The sequence below is a fragment of the Elgaria multicarinata genome, chromosome 8 (genome assembly GCF_023053635.1).
Source record: "Elgaria multicarinata webbii isolate HBS135686 ecotype San Diego chromosome 8, rElgMul1.1.pri, whole genome shotgun sequence".
Lineage (NCBI taxonomy): Eukaryota > Metazoa > Chordata > Lepidosauria > Squamata > Anguidae > Elgaria > Elgaria multicarinata.
In genome coordinates, this window is record NC_086178.1 from 48113094 (window position 1) to 48133188 (window position 20095).

General features: G+C 43.1%; 1 protein-coding gene across 1 annotated transcript; it reads right to left on the bottom strand.

Annotated features, from left to right (window-relative positions):
- Positions 1-6038: 6038 nt before the first annotated feature.
- TM4SF19 (transmembrane 4 L six family member 19) lies at positions 6039-19874 on the bottom strand. The gene is made up of 6 exons (XM_063131526.1): positions 19762-19874; positions 16207-16398; positions 9667-9744; positions 9255-9436; positions 8085-8273; positions 6039-6231 (listed from the first exon to the last, which is right to left on the bottom strand). The coding sequence occupies exons 2-6, from the start codon at positions 16381-16383 to the stop codon at positions 6219-6221; spliced, it is 639 nt and encodes a 212-aa protein (XP_062987596.1). The 5' UTR covers positions 16384-16398; positions 19762-19874; the 3' UTR covers positions 6039-6218.
- Positions 19875-20095: the final 221 nt, after the last annotated feature.

The following is a 20095-nucleotide window of genomic DNA, read 5'->3' on the forward strand; positions in this document are numbered from 1 at the left end:
TGTATATTGAGCTTATTCAGGCACATCTATATACTCCTGTTTTCCATTTGCTGTCCAGAGTCCAGCTAGATTTCCTCTGAGTCACTATTCTGCTGTGCAGATATCACATTTTCTCAGTACTGGATGCAGTGTTTTTGTTGTCGTTGTTGTTTTTTGTGGGGGAGGTGCTTCTTCCTTCACATAAGCACATTAATTCTTATTATGATTGCTGGTATAGATTGTAGTTGAAAGAGTGCCACAGGGACGGGTTGGCTATTAGTATTATTGATGACAGCATAACTCCATTTCTCCATCACCCGATCACACTATTGTGAAATTTGTCAATTTCTTTTTATTATGATTATTGGTGGCTAGCTATATACTTTTCTAGTGTTCTACTACATTATTAGAATGCTCCATTCAATGCTCTTTTTTAAGGTTCAAAAAGAAGAAATCTACATCCTCCTTCCAGATATGTTATCAGTTAATATCCAAAAGGACATTGACACAAGCATAGTTTTGGACATTTGCCAATGTGCTATAGTAAATGCATCTTATACTAGAAGCTTGCAACCAATGTTTTGATAGTAAATTCCCATGCAAACAACCTTTACCTCCACCTGCCATCTTTCTGTTCCAGGCATAGGGATAGGGCAACCTCAAAGGCCATGTTTCCTCAGGGACAATCTGTTGGATGCCATCCCTTCTCTCTCTCTCTCTCTCTCTCTCTCTCTCTCTTTCTCTCTCCCACACACACTCACACTTACTGTCCAATGGAGGGAAATATTGCTCTTGCCAGAGGTCTGAACTGATCGCTTGCAGAGGGCCACATAAAATTAGCCCAAGGAGCCCCTGACCTGTTCAGTCAAAAATGCATGGGAAAATCTCTCTCTTTCTGTCTTTTCCCTCCCATGTTTCTCTTTCCTCACATCACTATTTTTGGTGAAGCTTCACCACCACAAATGCAACACAACGGAAGATGATAGAAATGAGGATGAAATCTAGTCATTTATAAAAAACACATGGTGAGTCTTGAGATTTAGTGGCAAATGTGAGAATGCTTTTCCTACTAGTGAATGTCAACATCCATCAAATTCCTTGACCTTCACACAGTACAGCATATTGTGGAAATGTCAAAAGGCGCCGACCCCTAACCCATCTTCAGCTCCCAACATAAAGAAGGCATAATCCGTGTTACCTACAAATGGGTCAGCCTGTTATCAGCAATCGGTTTTTAAGTGTCAGCATTGTTGAAGCAAAAATTTACTTTTAGGTTAAGAAAAACAGAGAAAGAAGGGGTGCTTCCAGACAGAGGGTTTCCAAAGCTACCAATCAAAAGACATTGAGCTCCATCACACCAGTGGTTTAACACACTCTCACCACGTCTGGTATCCGGTTTTGCAGCATGGGACTCACGACGTTGTCCCTGTCCTGCACCCATCTTGCCTCTTTTCCTCCATTTTGCATATTATTTAGGTGTGGGAAAAGTCTGGATTATTTCCCTCGAGCGGATTTAATGAGCCCTTTTGCCTCCATGTAATGCTGTCCTCTTGCTTTTTCATTTGTTGGGGGAGTGTGCTTTGAATGGAGTCTTGCTGATGAAAGGGTAGGGTAGGGCGGCTTTCCTCCTCCAGTACACTGTTTTGAATGGTCTTGTGCTTAGTCGGTTGAATGGACTTTTTACCGCTCCAACCCCACCCTCACTACGCACAGAAATGGAGCCCAACTGATGAAACATTAAATCAGTAAAACAAAGCCAGAGTGAGGGGGGAAGGAGCCCATGTCCATCAGAGTACCACAACCAATGAACTGGAGGCAGAAGGAGAAGGGGTGGGGTGGAGTGGAAGAGAAAACAAGCGAAAGGGAGGTTTCATGGTGCAGCACAATACCACAAACGCACATGAAAGGGACCATTACCTTGACACACTTATGAAACAGAGGTAAAAAACATGGAGGCAAACCAGGGGAGAAAATTAGGTGTGATGGAGCCTATTGTGCCGCTATTCTGTCTTTTCCTCCTGAACAGATTTTTTTATGGAAAGAAAAAAGTCAAAGTAGTGGTGGAAAACATGGGAGGGTTACTAATTGAGGATAACATTGTCTGGACCACCATAAAATTATGTGAATGAGACAGGGCAATTTCACAATAGAAGCCTTGTTGGGAAACACCCAAGGAAAGCAGAAGTCCATGGGTTTTTCCCCAAGCTATTCTAGGAATGGAAGGATCACTTTATTTCTAGTCCATGTCCGTTTTACATGACTACATTCATAAGCCCGTTCTGTCCCATTTCTGCATTAATGTGCAATTTTGTAAAATAAATATAAAAATCATATATGTATTTTTGAATGTGTTTTCTCATAAAATATGCATTTATAAATATATTTTATCCTGAAAATACACCTTTTGAAATGCATTTTGAGAAACTTTTTGAGCCAAGAACTACATTGCAAAATTTGGAAAATAGCAAAAACAGAAGGAGAATTATGTTCCGATATGCATGTGAATTAGGGAGGTCAGTCCAATTTGCCACAGAATTCGCAATGACTGAATTCCTCAAGCATCCCTAAGCTTGCATCTCTTCTCTCAGAGACCCATCCAATCTCACCACTCCTTCATTGTCACTGCTGCATCAGTTTCGAAGAATAAAACACACAACATAGGGAAAGTGACCTATTTACTAGATCAGCTCCTGGGTATTTGCTTTGCAGGCGGGGGATCCCCTAGTGTCCCCATCAGAGGGTGACTGCAGTAGGGGAAGAAAGGGTTAAACTCCCCCTTCATGCCTGCACTGACCTTGTTAATTATCAGTGTCTTCTGTGCAACTAGAGGTGATGTCAATGTGTCTTTGCATTTTTGTAAAACCTGCCTGTTAAATGCAAGGGTCCATTAACATCACCTCTAGTTTGGCCATGGTGGCGAGAGAGATAAGAGAGGCAAAATGCCAACTTTCTCCCTGAGCATGCAGGTCATTGCTAGCTTCGGTCTGCCACCTGCTGGCCAATGCCTGATCATTGTGCCTAGCAGAAAATCCCCACTAAGCTGAGGATGGAAAAGGACCCACCATTACAGTGCCAGCCCCTATATTTCGTATCCCACTTTCAATAGTGCTCCTGTGGTTTTATATTCCAGGCTTCCAGACAAAGAGCTTTGCCCTCTTCATGGTGTACAGACAAGTTGCAGCCCAGACCATTCTACTGTGGCTTTAATTTTTTTCTGTCAATGGCTGCATTCCTTTGGGGTAATCTATAAGGAGCCACACACAGGGCCGGTGCCAGACTATTTTGCGCCCTAGGCAAGGTGAACTACTTTCACCCCCGTCCCCCCAAAAAAATGCCAACTTTGATTTTTAAGAACAGATGTTTCCTGGAAAAAAATAAGAAGCACAAAACTTGAAACTGCTAAATTTATTTTAAAGTGCAAGAAATACGTCATGCCAATTGTAGCAAACAAATTGGAAAGGAACGTCTATGGGTCTAAAATGCATTATTTAATAGGAATATCACCTCCAAATCATCCCCCACAACTCACACGTGCACGCACACACACTCAGCATCACTCACTCCAAACAAACACACGCATGAATACATGCATTCACTCAAAGACCCCATGCACCCCATTCACCCATACATTCTCTCTCTCTTCCAGGCGCGTTCCAGAAGTCTGAACGTGGAGCCACCCCACCCCCACCCTAGCGTCCCTGGCTTCGCTTTGGCTGGGCAGGCGCGGGGCGCCATCTCACCCACCTAGGTCCAGCTGAATCCTCAGTCCAGCCCAGCTCACAGCTAATGTGCGTGAGTGCTGCGCTGTGCCCGGTGCCCCTCTTAGCTTGGCGCTCTAGGCGGCCGCCTGAGTGGCCTCTATGGTAGCACCGGCCCTGGCCACACACTGGCAACAGGTGGGGCTGAAGCCAGAGCTGGGAACTGATGGTGTGTGCAGGGCTTTTGAAATTAGTATAAGGGCCGCTCATATGGCCCTATGATCAAAGTTGCCCACCCCACCATAAGGAAATCCAATCCTTGCTTTCAGTTTCCCCCTCGAAGTCTGAAGATTTTATATTTACTGCAATCCCCACTGATAAAATGAAAACTGACAGATTTGTCCTTGTCTTGGGATATTCTGGGTAAAATCCAAGATACGTTCTAGATAGAATAGACCCATTGCACTGGATGGGATTTGCAATAAGTCTACTCTAAGTAGGTCTTAGATTTATTTATTTATTTATTTATTGCATTTCTATACTGCCCAATAGCCGAAGCCCTCTGGGCGGTTCACCCTTGGTTATAGGATTTGGATATTTAGCTTTGAGATGGTGGGTAACCATCCCATACATATTCTAGGTACAAGGTGTTACCTAGGAACTGTAAGGTTACAATATTTTTAGAAATAGAGGACTGTGATCAGGTATGTCTTTTCATCTTCTACTTTAAAATCGTAAGCAGTTTCTACATTTCATGATATAAGGATACAGAATACACAAAGATACAAAGTGGTTGCAAGCAAAACATAATTTAAAGCATTCTAGGTTTATCTAGGAACATTGACTTTAAGATTTAATCTTTCTTACCAAGTAAGTATCTGAGCTGGGAGCAAAATAATATTTCTGAGCTGGGAGCTTTGTACCTTTGATAGCTCCTTTAAAGACCTGACTGGTTCTGACTGAAACCCAGAGCAGAATTACCACCCCACTGGCATCAGAGACACCAGCCTCCACTGACTATACCACTATTAGCACTCTTCACACATGGTAAAACTGAGGAGATTCCTCCCCATTTCTACAGCAAGGCTTTTTTAAAAAAAAAAAAAAAAAAAAGACGGGGAAGCTTGTCAGTTTCACTAGGCTTCCCCAGTCTTGCTGAAAAAGGGGCTTTGTTAGTTTTACCAATATTTTGCGGGTAATAATAATAGTGGTGGCAGGAATAGGTAGAGGTGCTGGGGTTTGAGAATGCGTGAGATGTGGTATTATATAGTTACCAAAAATGTTCTGCAGCCCTCCCCTACTCATTGTGAGACAATAGTGCTACAGTCAGTTCACACCTGTAAGGACTGTGTTAAAAATTGAGGTAGAAATATTAAAAATCATGAAGAATCAACACTTGGGAGCAAGGGGGAATGGATGACAATGGGGGAATCATGGGAAATCAATGGTTCAGGTAGTGGCTATGATTTTGGTGAGGCTGTGAATCCATTCCAGCTTTCAGGCAGAACCAGCCAGAGGAGCTGTCTGGGGTACTGAAACTATTTTGGACTTGGGTTCAGAACCTTGGATAGTTTCTTTAGAGTTCTGGCTGGTTCTGCCTGAAACCTGGAGTGGATTCACAGCCCCACTGAAATCAGAGTCACCAGTCTCCACTTGGTTCAGGATGAATGCTGCCTTACTTCTCAGGAATAAGAGCAGGAGAAATACTGGAAATGAATCCTGGAGAAAACAGGTAATGCAGAAGTATCTGATAGCTTAAGAACATACTGTAAATATCAATGGCTGAGATTATTGTTTCGATAAGATGTTTAGAAAAATAAATAACTTTATTTGATATTTTGGCACATGTATTTTCCATTAATAAGATCCACATTCCTAGTAGCAATCCACAAAAAACAAAGTGGATAGGCAAACACCTTCTGACATGCTTTCAAAGTTATGGGAGAAGAAATAGCACTCATGCCACTCAAAATTATTCTCTCTCGAAAACCATAAGGTAGCCTTGAATCTCCTGATGTTACTGTTGTAAAAGAAGATACAAAACACAGGACTGCAAACACAGTTGTCCTGCTGCCTCTCAAAAGCATACATTGTCATCAGCTGCATCACAAAATATTGTAGTTGGCTGGAAAGGAGTTGTCAGTATTGTTGTACTATATATTTTTAAAAAGCCTATGTTTTTTGCTTATGGAAGAGCATTCTAAACACATGAAATATCACTGAAGTAAGGGAATGTGTAGGGCTGCTAAATCAGAATTCAGAGATTCACAGTACTCTTTCAAATGTCCCGTTGTGGGCTAAGGAATTATAAACAAACAAACAAACATTACAACATTACTCATAATGAGTGCTTCTTGATCAGTAACCTCATCAACTTCTTAACTCCGTGGCGCAGTGGCCGTGGTTCCATATTCCCTGGGAGGGCTGACAGATTCCCAAGGAAGAGAGTGATCCATACCTTCCACTGATGGGTGGGTGATGGCTGATTATTCCCATCTGGCAAGCAGCCGCACTGTTCTTCACAGACAACAGAGGACTCAGCTATGCATTGAGCCTGGAACAACAGAAGCCAATGATTTCAGGCACAGATTAGCTCATACCTTTGCAATCTCACAAAGATTTCATTAACAGGGGTTGTCATGCTTGTCTCAAAGAACAGGGCATATAGAAAATAAGTCAAATGGGTTTATTTCTTGCACCAGCTTAGGTTGGGGTCTGAGGGTGCTTCCAGAATCGACCTTTATCATGCTCTCACCGTGTTTCATTCACAGAATTGTGTTGGAGGGAGGGGTGTCTATGCGCCACTCATAGCCCTCCTGTATTTCCCCACCACTTCTGCCTTTTCTCTTATGGCAGAAAATCCATTAAGGGAACAAAGAAAGGAGTAAACAGAAGTAAGACCTCAGAAGTAAGCATAGGGTTGCAGAGCACTTCTTTCTTGTCTGCTGTTTTAGACTTTTAAAAAAGCAGCTTCTGAGTGACCACACAATTAAAAGTCAGTTTCTATATGTGTTTACTCAGAAGTAAGTCTCTCTCTGTTCAATGGGGTTTACTCAAAGGTAAGCATGCATGGGATTTTAGTATGACTTGGATGTTAATGCAGTTGAAATCAATGGGATTTACTATTGAGTAAGGGAACAGCAGATCTCTTATTTTATGAACTTGGAGATGCACAACTTTGCATGATCAAAGTAAAGGAAAATAGATCCTCCACAAATGCAAACAGGTGGACTTTTGCATTGGTGGACTATCAGGAAAAGGGGTTGGGGGGGGGAATGTAATAAATTCCTTAAAAATCAAGGAATGAACCACTCTGATTCAAACTTGGCATGCTGAAAGCTCTACTAAAGATCTATCACTGTGCCAATTTTGATCTCTTTATCTTTAAAATTGAAGGCGCTACAGGCAAGGAAGGTGCATGTTCCGCATTTCTTTTAAGGTGAAAACGTACCCCTGGTCAAGCCTACTCAAGAGTAAGAACACAGAGTTAAATGGGATCTCTCTCCCTCCCATTTCACAGTTAAGCAGAAAATCGCCCCACCCTCCTTTTATTAGTGAGACCACCCTTAGACACACACGCCCCCAACAAAGAATGGGATGGTCAGATAGAATGCAAGGACAGCAATACACAGGAGGGAGGAGCGCATTTGTTTCGCATGGAGGGGAAAAGAACAAACTTTCCCTGCTCCAAAAAGAAATGAAACATGGAGGGGAAGAGGACAGATGAGCACAAGACAAGGACAACATCATGTGAGTACTGGGCTGCAAAACCACATACCAGGCATGGCGAGTGTGCATTAAATCGCTGGTGTGATGTAGTTCTGTAATTATATCTTTGGGGTATATAGCCACTGGAGTTAGATGTCGGGGTGTTGGACTGGGACTCGGAAGATCTAGGTTCTAATACCAGTGTTATTACCTTTCACATAGCACCATCACAGTGCCATAGCCCATTTAGAAAAAATTAACTGGAACTAATGATGTATTAGGTATTCTGTATATTTTGTATTCATATACATGACATAAGTATCTAGCAATAATTGTATGAACATTCAGCATTAGTTATACCTAGCATCATATGAATAAACAATTATAACAGCTCTGCAAGTCACTTTTCATGGTCCTTGTTTGTTTGTTGGTTGGTTGTATCTACTCCCCACTCAACCATGAAGTTCACTGGATGAGTTTGGGTCATTCATTGACTCTCAGCCTACCTCACAAGATTCTCGTGAGGATAAAAATGGAGAGGAGGAAGACCATGTAAACTGCCTTGGATTCCTTGCAAGAGGAAAAAAAGATGGCATATAAATGGAGACTGGAGAACGTGGGACCTTTCATCTGATAGACTTGAGGATGGGCAATAATGGAAAATAAGGTTTACAATGCTTCCGAATGCATGCTACCTACTTCTTTTCACATAAGCCACAGACACATCCAAAAAAGCCATTGATGATCTGGAGAGCAGCCAGGACCATCTCAACCACACTGATGAGAAGGAGGGCAGAGAAGAAGTAGACATTCCAGCTGACAACATTATGTGGCTCGATACAAACTGAGGTCCAAAGGGAAGGATCATACAAGTAATTCCGAGGAGTCCTTAGAGAAACAGATTTTGAATGAGACAGTTGCACGGAGGAGATATCAGACAGGAGGGGGAGGAGCAGCTTGCTCAATAGGGAGATGCTCTTTTTATATGCTTTTAAAGGGCTTTGCTACATGAGGCTTTTAGCCTGCCACTTTACCAAGGGTTCTATTTCTGGATTCTTTGTGGGATTAAGATCAGTTGCTTTACATGTTTTTTTCCAGGAGTTTTCTTTCTCTGCCTTTCTTTATGTTCCATTACACAACCACTAGGTGTTGCTGTGGTAAAGCAGAATTGCACAAATACACTAGGGTTTCATGTTGCGGTTCACAGAAATACCAGACTTTCCTTGTTAGAAAAAACTAGCTAAAATGGTTGCAAAGAACGGGAGAGGCACTGGAGGAGGAGGAGGTCATGTGAAGCACCCACAAAGTACTGTGAGTGAGGAAGCACAAGGGCACAATAAATGCCTTGTGTAGAAAGGTTCAAAGTATTAGATAAAGCTGCTAGATTAACTGGATTATTAAGTATACAATTTTTGTACTGTTTTTCTTCAATTGCTTTTACTTTCAGAACAGGGGTGTCAAGCTCAGGCCCAAAGGCCATTTCCAGCCTGCCTGGGGTACCAATCTGGTCCTCTGGCCTTCCACAACTGAGTTACACTGATATACAGTTTCCTGAGCTGCACGGCCCATTTCTAATGGGGAAATCAGTGTAACAGGGAAATCATTTGAAACAGCAACATCTTTTATCATCGTTCTGTCTTCAGAAGCAACTATATGTCACCATTTGCAGCTCATTTTCACTGCCATGAAAATGGTGGAAGGATGGGATATAAATTAAATAAATTTACCGAAAGGCCATTCTCATGTCTTCATCACTTAAGCAAAAAGTTCCAGCTCTTATAATATGTTGAAGCTCCTTCCTGTTGGAGGATCAGAGCAAATGAGTTTGGCTCTGTCATAAGCAGCCCCATGAACCTCAAGTCCCTTTACCTGTTGTTCATGTCCCCATTATCAAGATTAAGGAATGGATAATCCCACAGCTGCATCTTCCTCCTGCCGTTGGTGAAAACGTAGAGACAGAGGGGTCCCTCTGTCAAGCCTACCCCAGACAAAATAAAGCAAGCAGCTGATCCCAGTAAGGCCAGTCCTGATAATAAAATGGAGACAAACATCTGTAGGCAAGAGAGAGACACATAATTAATTCCAGGTATGTGAGGCCTCTTCAGCTGCACTACTCAATTTAGAATGTTTCCTCTCTCCGGAACTCAAGCTGGCACTTTGGTCTGTTATAGAACTGCTGAACTGTTCATGGCATAGAATGGGACATTCTTCAAGAATCTAGCTGTTCAACCCTGCCATTACAGCTACAGCCATCAATGGATTGAGCCACCCACCACCTTACCTTGCGGCAAGTTCCAGAGGTGTTGGAACAACTCCATCTCCACCCAACACCTGTGATCTGAACTGCAGCGGGAAAGACCTGTAAGAGAGAAGTGGTTCAGAATGAACAGTTTTGTCCAGTGTGCCACAGTCAGAGGTCAAGATGAGTCCTTCTGTCTTGGTTCTGTTTGTTTTTCAAGGACATTCAGTAAAGCAATCTTTTCTCACTAAGGGACTCATGGCAAAGTCAATTAACTGTGCATAGGAAGCACATACATTCTCAATTCTCCATGTCTTCCGTTCAGTTATCGCTACTATTTTGGGAACACTACACTTCTGAGGTGGCAAAAACACTGTATTTTGTAATTTACAATTCCCCCTCACCCCAGAAATTGCATTTGAGGTGACAAGTCCCTTCCCATACACATAACATGATCACAACCCACACATGCATTCTCATGTTTTGTATCTATAACCAGACATGGCAGTGGATGCATGTCTATGTGTGTGTGTGTATACATGTGCGAGCTAGATATTTATTCACATACATTTTGGGCCTGTAAACTGTAAAGGTGCAAAAGCAAAGCATCCATGAATAAAAGAGAAATGTCTCAGGATACTAAAACAAAGATTTTATTTATTAAAAAGGCAGTGAATTTTAGTAAGATATATTTATTATAAGAATTTTGGCATATGTTTTTATAACCCCTTGAAGAAGGCCTTAAAATACAAATAGGCCAAAATGCGTTGGACTTTTTAACAAATAAAATCCTTGTTTCAGCATCCTGAGACGTTTCTCTTTAATGCGTGGGTCTGTGAATTCTACTGGATCCCACTGTCCATGAGATCAATGTCCCTGATTGTTATGGTGTTTGTCCCTTCCACCAGCTTTCCCTGCCTCACATTTATGAACAAGGTATTCAGGACTTGTAGGTCTTGAGAGAATATGTCACACAATGAAGCACAAATTTCTCTCTCCCTTAAACTACAACTCCTAGTTTAAATGCCCAGGTGCACACTCATTGTTTTGGCTCTAACCATCAGAAAGCACTGTGCACCTCTTCCATCTTTTCTTTCTTAATGGATTTCCCGTGGTAAGAAAAAAGATGGAAGAAGCAATGGGAAAACATAGGTGGGTTACAAATGAAAGACTTTGGATCTCCCATAACATTCTTTGGATGAGGCAAGACAATGGACAGGTCTACACCAAGCAGGGTATAGCACTATGAAAGTGGTATGAAAGCGGTACATGGAGGCAGGATCTACACTTCTACTTTATAGGGGAATTGAAGTGCACTGACAACTGTCAGAATTGAAGTGCACATGCCATATACTGCTTTCATACCGCTTTCATGGTGTTATATCCTGCTTGGTGTAGGTGTGTCATGGGCCCCAACAGCTGTCAGTGCACTTCAGTACCACTATAAAGCAGTATTGTAGATCCTGCCAATGGTGTGATAAAAGCCTCTATCCATCTGCATAGAGTTGTAAGAGAGTTCAATATATGGGGCCATGGGATATATCTACTGCTTCCATGGCAAATGAAAGAGGCAGGCACCTTAACTTAGAATTGCTTTTTGGTACATGAATGATTTTGGAAACATCTTATCTCTTCCCTTAAAGGTCTTGGATTCTAGAAAGTCCTTGTTTCTTTAAAACCAAAACAAACACCAGAAATTCATAATAACATGAACCCCCTCAGGTAGGGAGAGGACAATGGATTTAACTTCACCGTGGCCCTATACTACTTAGCATTTATACGACACTTTAAGCAATTTATACATATTGTCAGCCTTGTAAGAGAGTGCATTTCTATTATTATCCCGTGTTATCTCTGTATTTATTACTCTTTAAATTTCAAAAAAGTATACTACGTAAGGCCTTAGTGTTAGTTATGGAGACTCAGTACAAATTTGTAACATGGACCTCCTCCCACATACATACCACGACTCCATCCCATACCTCAGGGGACAAGAAATTGTGCCAGAGCTTGGAAGCCAACCATTATTTCTTACTAGTCAGCTGTAAAGTCCAATCCTCCCCTCATGCTTGGGCCCTTGTCCTAGCATACAACGCAGTCCGTTGTTGTTTAACTCTGGGGGTGTGGGGTGAGACAGTCTTTTACAACAACCTTGAAATGTCATTTCACTGATAGTACAGAATGCAAATCAAATTAACACAACAGAAATATCAGATCACTAGAGGAAGTGAGCCAACCAGTCACTGCAAATCAAAAGAAGTCATGGTAGCTTCTCTCTGATCGGGTTTGTACTTTTATGGAGGAGGAAATAAGCCATGGTGACTTGTTTCCCTTGCTGCATGTGCTGGTCACATACTGAGAGGATTTACATAATAACCCTTGCTAGTATGGTTGTCTGAACCTGGCAAGGATGGCTTATTGCTGTGGTTAGCAGGTCACCCAGGACCCATGGGCTTCTGGGAATCTCTCTCTCTCTCTCTCTCTCTCTCTCTCTCTCTCTCTCTCTCTCTCTCTCTCTCTCTCTCTCACACACACACACACACACACACACACACACACACACACACACTTACACAATTAAAGTAACAGCATGTCGCATGCAAACTTGCACATTAGCATATCACCTGCAAATTCAGGACACAGACAGGAGCACATCACCCGCAAGCACACACTTCACATTGCATGCAAGCCACACGCAGAAGCATGCACAGGGAAACACGGGGGAGATCATGAGGCACACAGACATGTATAGAAACACATCATATGCAAACATACATGGCAACACATCATGCACAAACAGATGAGCAACATTTTGCCTGTAAACATATTCAACAACATGTAGCAGTACTTCACATGCGAACACACACAATACGCATCAAGAGGCACATCAGCATGCTACACACAAATGCATGCAGCAACACGCCACACACCAATACACACTGCTGCAGTCTGATCACTCCAACGATGGCCATTTTTTCTTTGGGAAACAGGTTCCATCAGGTACGTTTCAATCTGCTGAATAGACATGAGTTGCAATACTTGCCCTTAGTTTGATGACTGATTTTAAAATGGGAACTTTGAAATCACATAATCCAAACTGACAAAAGGAGAAATCTAAGGTATGTTGTGGATGGGCACAAAAACAATTGCAAACATGGGATCCCTGCCCTTCAAGGCAAAAATTTGAAACTGCTATAACTCAGCCAATTGTTTTGACATTTTGTGGAAATTTGGTCAGTTTATCCCCCTCACAAGCTAAATTCTACATGCCAAATTTCCTACTAATTGGACAAATTGTTTTGATTTTGCTATGAACAGAAGCTTCACACTTTTTCATTCCCTCTATTTCCGATGTTCAGGGGGGGATCCGCACGTCGTACCCAGAGCGCTTCTATGCGACCCCAGTGCACCCCGAAAAAGATAGTCTAACTTGCCTGTAAAAGAAACGAGGAAGAAGCCTCCTTGCCGGTGCCGCCGGCGCCACCCACCTCCCTCCTCGCCGGCCGGCCAGGAGAGCTCGGCGAAAGAAGGCGGGGTGGAGAGCTTCTCCGCTCTCCACTCCGCTTTCTTCCGCTGAGCTGTCCTCGCCGGTCGGCGAGGAGGGAGGCGGGTGGCACCGGCGGCACCGGCGCCGGCAAGGAGGCTTCTTCCTCGTTTCTTTTATAGGCAAGTTAGACTATCTTTTTCGGGGTGCACTGGGGTCGCATAGAAGCGCTCTGGGCACGACGTGCGGATCCCCTCCAGGTGTGAGTGTCATTGATAATTTAGCCAAAACAGCCACAAACAAGACAGAGGTCTTGGTAGACTTGGGAAATCATGAGATTTGCAGAAGTCCCGCCCCTGCCAAAAAAAATAAAATTATATAGGAAAAAAATACAAGGGGGAGTACAAAAACAGCTCAAGGACAACTAGAGCTCCATCTCACCAGCAATTTAATGCACTCTCACCATGCCTGGTGTGCGGATTTGCAGCACAGTACTCACATGACGCCGTGCCTGTCCTGCTGACACCCCACCTCTTCCCAAGCCTTTTCCATCTTTTCCTAGACCACCTAAAGTCTGGATTATTTTCCCTAAGTGCGTTTTCCTTTCTTGGGGGCGTGTGCTGTGACGGGAGCCTTGCTGTGGGCTTGAATGGATTACATTAAGTCCTGGCAGGGAAAAGCAATCTCTCCCAGCAGCCAGCATCAAGCCTCAATATAAAACCCCAACCTTGCATCCTGACAGGACCAGTCTTGTTAAAGGGAGGGAAGGAGCAACCAATGAACTGGAGGGAGAGGGAGAAAGAGAAGGGGCGGGTTGGAGTGGAGTGGAGTTGATTGGAAGAGCAAACAAGCGAAAGAGCATTGGAGGTATATAAAAAAAGTGGAGACAAAGCAGTGGGGGAAATTATGTGTGATGGAGCCCCTAAGCATGCTCGGTGGATGCCAACTGACTGTTGGAGGGGGAGAAACAAAAATGGGGCTGACTGACTGACTCCACACTGTAACATTTTATTGCAGGGCCTCCTTGTAAAGACAGAAAGCTGAAAAAAAAGACACTGATCTTAACTGTAGAGCCAATCTGGCAGCTCTATAATAATGATTAAAAAAATGAAAATGCAGGGAGGAATCCTAAATCCTACAGGGGAGATTGCAAGGGTTTAGGTTTGGGGATCCAAGGCAGAATACCTCTGATGTAGATCCTATGAGCCTGTGTGTAATGCAAATGTTAATCTTAGAAAGTATTAGAAGCGGGATATTCTGCATTTTACTTTTCTATTTCTCTTGTTCAAAGGGCAATCATGTTTGCTAGATCCATTGTCCTTTCTCAATAAGGGCTTATTCCTAGCCTGTGGTGTAGAGCAGGGGCGGTGGGGAACCATTTCGCTCAGAGCAGCAGGTCAAAGATAAAGCCCTTTCCACAGCCCAAGTGCTGAGAGGGGGTGGGGGGAAGGGTTGTCTCTGATCTTTCCCCTCTCTCAGCACTGGTGCAGGGGAAAGGGGCGCGGCCTGTGTTAGAAGCTTGGTCGGCAGGACAGGGGGAAACCCTGCGGTCTGTTTCTGGTCCAAAGGCTCCCCTTGCCTGGTGTAAAGTGTGATGTTGTAGTAGGCAGCATAGGCATGTGCAGCACATTTCATTAGGGTGTCAATCCAGGGTATTCAATAAAACATTCGCCTTTAAATATTTAAAGGCAAATATTTTATTGAATACTCAGTCATAAAGGACATTATTTTTATTCACTTATTTATTAAACACTGTAGATGCTGATGCCCTACTCTGTGTTCAGCTTGCCTGACCACGGGAGGGCCGTTGCAAGGCAGGATCTACACTACTGCTTATAACAGTTTATAATGGTTATGACAACTATTCAGGCCCAGGACACATTACGTATACTGTTTTCATAACGTTTTTAAAGTGTTATATCCTGCTTGGTGTAGATCGGGTCCAGATGTGGGTGGAATAAGGAGATGCTTCTCAAGCTCCAGCATTGGTGGAGCTTTGTGATGGTACTGGCTGGAGGAGGGGCTTATGAGGTGATATTAGCCTTCAGGGGGCCTCCTCCTGGACTCTTTGAAGCATGGCTCCCAGCAGAGCGATTCCTTTTTGCTCCTGCTGCTGGGCGCAATGGTGCTTTCTTGAAGGCAGTGGTTCTTTGGCATGATGACGGAGCAGCTGGAGGGAAACCAGAGGGACGTTCCCACCCCTCTGGATCCCTACTCAATGCCCCCCTCAATTCAGTGCTTATTCTTTGAGACATTAGGGTATGCCTTGGCACACCTGGCACACCGCTTGTGCACACCTATGTAGGCAGTAGCTGTGTGTTTTGTGGAATGAAGATATGTCATGATTAGAATACATTAAAATCAAGAATCATAAAGTACAATGTCTCTGAACTGTGGCTGCATCACATCATTGAGCTGTCACTGCTCTTGGGGTGGGTGGGGCTCCTTTGTGGGGGGGCATTATCAAGCATCAACTCTTGTATCAATGAGAAATATCTATTCCTAATATAGCATTCCCCAGAGTTTATGAATTATGGCAGAATGTTTCTAAGGGTGCAATTCTACACATGTTCAGACTGAGTAAATGTCCTATAATTCCCAGTATTCCACAGCCAGAATGCTGGGGATTGTAGGACCTTTTCCATCAAAACATGTGTAGGATTGCGCCTTAAGACTATTATAGAGTCCAAGATGTTGGGGTTTGGGGGGAGTGGGTAGAAGTTATACCCAGAGAGCAGGGACCTGAAGAAGCAACTTTAAAATTACCAAAAAGAGGATTTCATATAAACATTAGGAAGAAACCACATCTTTATGAGCCATTTGACAGTAGCAGACTGCCTCAGTAGGTGATTTTAAGCAGAATCTGGATGGCCACCAATCACAGATGCAGCAGCAGTGGATTTCCTGCATAGGAAGGAGGTTGAACTAAATGGCTTTTGAGGTACCTTCCAACTCTATGATTGCCTTTAGCAGCAATCATTTCACCTGGGCAAGCAGGTCTCATTCCAAAGCACTGATTGGTTTAAAAGCACCAGACAAAGTTTCCTGCTCCATATTTGGCAAGGAGAATGCTTTACATTGGAGAAATATCCACTTACCAACAGTCCTCCACCCCAGACTCCCGGCATTTGCATCGCCTTCTTAGTGATTAGGCCCATGTGGAGGTAGCGCCATTCCCAACTGGGGAAGAGTAGGAGAATGTTGGCAAGGATGGAAAGCAGGCCCAAGGTAAGGAGACATGGACCCAGGACTCGAGCACAGGTCCCCACACACATTGCAAGCCCAGAACCCTACAAAGGTGAAGGGAAAAAGGAGTTGAAGAAAGGGGCACAGTATGTGTCTGACTAAATGGACGGCCTGTTTAAATTCAGAAGATAAAAGACAGGTTGCTGCCTCTTACTGTAGTTCTTCAAGCTGTCACCTGTGCTTTCACACATATGGGCTCTGTGCCTGTGCAGAGCCTCAATTGGGGAAACTTCTATAGCTGAGGAGTTTGGGCGGGAACTCTTCCCCCATCGTCCCAGTGTACATGTCCCTAGCAGGTTCCCGCTTATTCCCTCAGTCTTGAGACCAACATCCTTCAAAAGGCTTGGACAAAAGAGCCCTTAAGACAACCGAGATACTCCAGCTCAGTACCATGGCCAGGCTCTTGACCCCTTTAAGAAATCTCTTCACTGTTGGATGCGGGAAAATGGAGTTGTAGGAGTTTCTAAACGTGCATAGTCTTGCACCTTTAGCTTGCTTCTCTTGCTCTCACCCCAGATTCAATTAGCACTTTCCTTGGAGGTGTCAGGTGGGAGTGCGCGTGGGAAGGCCTCCCATTCAGAGGTCTAGAGGCTGAACTTGACCAATCAGTTTGACCCATTCTAAAAGTCTCTTTTTGCAACCGCAGATTCAAAGGGTTGGGGCGATCCTTGGGAGATCATCCAGATTACCCTTCTCCCCAAATCTTATTACAATAAGAATAGGGAGATCCACCTGATGTTTCTTTAACTAGATACTTTCAAGTATCTCACACTCAGAGAATCCAGAAGATATAAAACCTCCTAATTTAAAGTTCCAGACAGTTCTGTTGTAACATTGTACAGAAGATGCCACATGGCTGTGTTAACGAGTAGTATGCAGATTAGTCAGAGATACAAGTCAGAGATTGGCACAGGAGAACTGTTAAAAACAGACCAGGAAGGCTTTCATGGAGCATTTTGTCATACCCCATTGGCAAAAAATATAGAGTATCATCTCCTCTATTTCTGATGTTCAGCTAGTGAGTGCTGTTGCTTAAGTAGTCTAAAATGGCATCACCCATAGGTTTGTAGAAATAAACAAAAATCATGTGGAGAAAAAAAATGTAAAGATTGGGCAAGGACCTCAAAAACAGCTCAGTGAGGACTGAGTACGTTGACTGACTGTTGGGGGAAAAACAACAGAAAAATGGGTAGTAGGGGGGTGAGCGGAAATGGAATAGAGCATCCTGAACAGGAACACTCTATGCCACAACATTTTGTTGCATGTCCCACTTGTCTTCTTTAAGCCAAGATCTGCCTCAGACAGCCCACTTGCTCCCAGAGAGATGCAGAGAGTGTTTCTGCAATGTTCTCTTCCTGCCACCTCTTTAGAGGCCCTCTTCCTTGTTATTCTTCTCCCTGGCAGGAGGGAGATTGTGATTGCCTTCTCCTACTACTGTCATGAATTACTGTAAAGAATATCGGGACTGCAACTCCAGGTGGATTGGTCTGCAACTTTTTTCGGCACCAGGTTAAGACCTTCTTCTGCTCCCAGGCATTTGACAACATTTGAGGAGAGTTTTTTTTTTTTAAAAAAAAAATCAGGTCATGTGATATTGTTTTGGTGTGTGTGTGTGTGTGTGTGCCCTGTTTACATGTCTGTGGCTAAACTGTTTTTATATTATGCACAACATTGTATTTTTTAAGGTTTTTAATCTTTGTAACCCTGACCCACCCGAGAGCTTTGGCAATATAGAAATTTAATAAATGGGATGAAAATAAATGTGTGAAATATAGTTGATGCGTCTCTTCTGAGAAGTGAACTCTACCTTTGCCATTCCAGGGTCTTGTGAGTGTTTGTGAGTATGTGACTAGGGAGTGAGCTGTTCCCTCACATTTGCCAGCAGCAGCATTGACTAGATCCTGGTGGCATGCAAAGCACCAGAATACAAAGTGTCGGAGGGCAAATGGCCCTTCCAGATCAAACTCTGCGATAAACTGCTCATAGACTATTGTGGGGGGAATTGCATCCAGAAGATTTTGCGCTGTCCCTCACAAACTATTGAAAATGTTCAGTTTAAATGGTTTAATGGGCCTTTCCCAACATTTCTTTATTCCTTATTCTTTTTTGCTTTAATGCTATGCTCTTATCAATAGCTCAAAAACCTGTCTCTGTGTTATGGATGGAGCATAGCAGGTCATTGCTGCAGACAGAGAATATTCCTGCAGGTGTAAAGTGCTCAGTCTCTAAATACCTTTTTCAAACTTTCAAAATGCCTTAAAATAGCACCAGGGAGAAGGAGATATGTTTATTGTATTTATTTATCTGTCTATTTAAATGTAGACCCTGCTTTTCTTAAACAAATTAATTCAAATGGGCTTTAAAAATATACACATAAAAACAAACTAAAGTTCAAGTTACAATACACTAATTACTGTAAAAACTTTATAGATGGCTAAAATAAAATCTACACATTAAACCAAGAGTAGAATAAAACAATTCAATATAAAAATAGAGGAACAGAACTTGAACCCATACTAAACATTTGGCAAAATAGAAAGGTCATAGCTATTTGGCTGGCTGGGGAATGCTGAATGTTGTAGGACTTTTTTTTTGTCTAATCCCTAGGATTGCACTCTAATTGATCAGTATGCAGCCTACTACACTGAGTGTAGATTCATTGATTTGTATCCAATGGTGGCTTTACCTTAGCAGAAATTGTTTCCTCTTGTGCAAATCGGGCAGCAATGTTCAACAATGCCTCTACCTACTGCAGCCCTCTGTGCCATATCCAAGGGTGACAATATGAAAAGGAAGACAGGGCTCCTGTATCTTTAGCAGTTGTATAGAAAAGGGAATTTCAGCAGGTGTCAGTCATATGCATGCAGGACCTGGTAAAACTCCCTCTTCATCACAACAGTTAAAAGCTGCAGGAGCTATACTAGAGTGACCAGATACAAAAGAGGGCAGGGCTCCTGCAGCTTTAACTATTGTGATGAAGAGGGAATTTCACCAGGTCCTGCATGCATAGAAATAACACTTGCTGAAATTCCCTTTTCTATACATCTGTTAAAGATACAGGAGCCATATGGTCACACTACCATATCTAATTCTGTTTTTGGAGGGTTGCCCAACCTTCAGGTGCAGCTTTTCAGGATGCTGGCATGCATGGATGGAAGCGGTATGTTCCCAGTGACAGTTTGAGTGATGGGAAAATAAAATATTCCCCTGATCAAAGTGCAATATTGGAGAAAGAGCCTTGGCTCATGAACAACAACTGAGCTACAACTGCAAATTCCTCAGAGAAATAACAAAGCACACCTCCAGTTTCAGCTTCCTATGGTTGTGATTCCTTGACTTCCTGTCAGCCCACCATCAGATGGATCTCAGGTAATTAATTCCACCACCACCCCAGCTTGTCCGCTTACCTTTGGCAAATATAATGCAGTGATGCAGATGAAAGGAGCAGTGATGCTACCTTGCACTCAGTTACAAGGCACTGTTGCCACCAAATACTATGCCGGTGTCGCAACAGCCCACACAGAAGATGTTTCATTAGACAAGTCAGGGAGTGTCAATGACTATTTATAGTCTTCTGGCCGTGTCAAAATCCATGTTCCCCTCCACGTATTTTGTCCCTAGATGGTCAGATCTCTTTACGTGTCAATCACATGTGCCATCTCCCCATGATGGGCAACTCCAGTAAGTCAGCTTTATGTGGGAAAAATCAGCCATAGAAGGAAATGAGTAATTCAAGAAAAA

Coding starts and splice junctions, on each gene's coding strand:
- TM4SF19 (XM_063131526.1), bottom strand. CDS start 16,383: ATGTGTGTGGGGACCTGTGCTCGAGTCCTGGGTCCATGTCTCCTTACC. Junction 9,745..16,206: donor TCTGGGGTGGAGGACTGTTG/GTAAGTGGATAT, acceptor TCTCTCTTACAG/GTCTTTCCCGCTGCAGTTCA. Junction 9,437..9,666: donor CCTCTGGAACTTGCCGCAAG/GTAAGGTGGTGG, acceptor TCTTGCCTACAG/ATGTTTGTCTCCATTTTATT.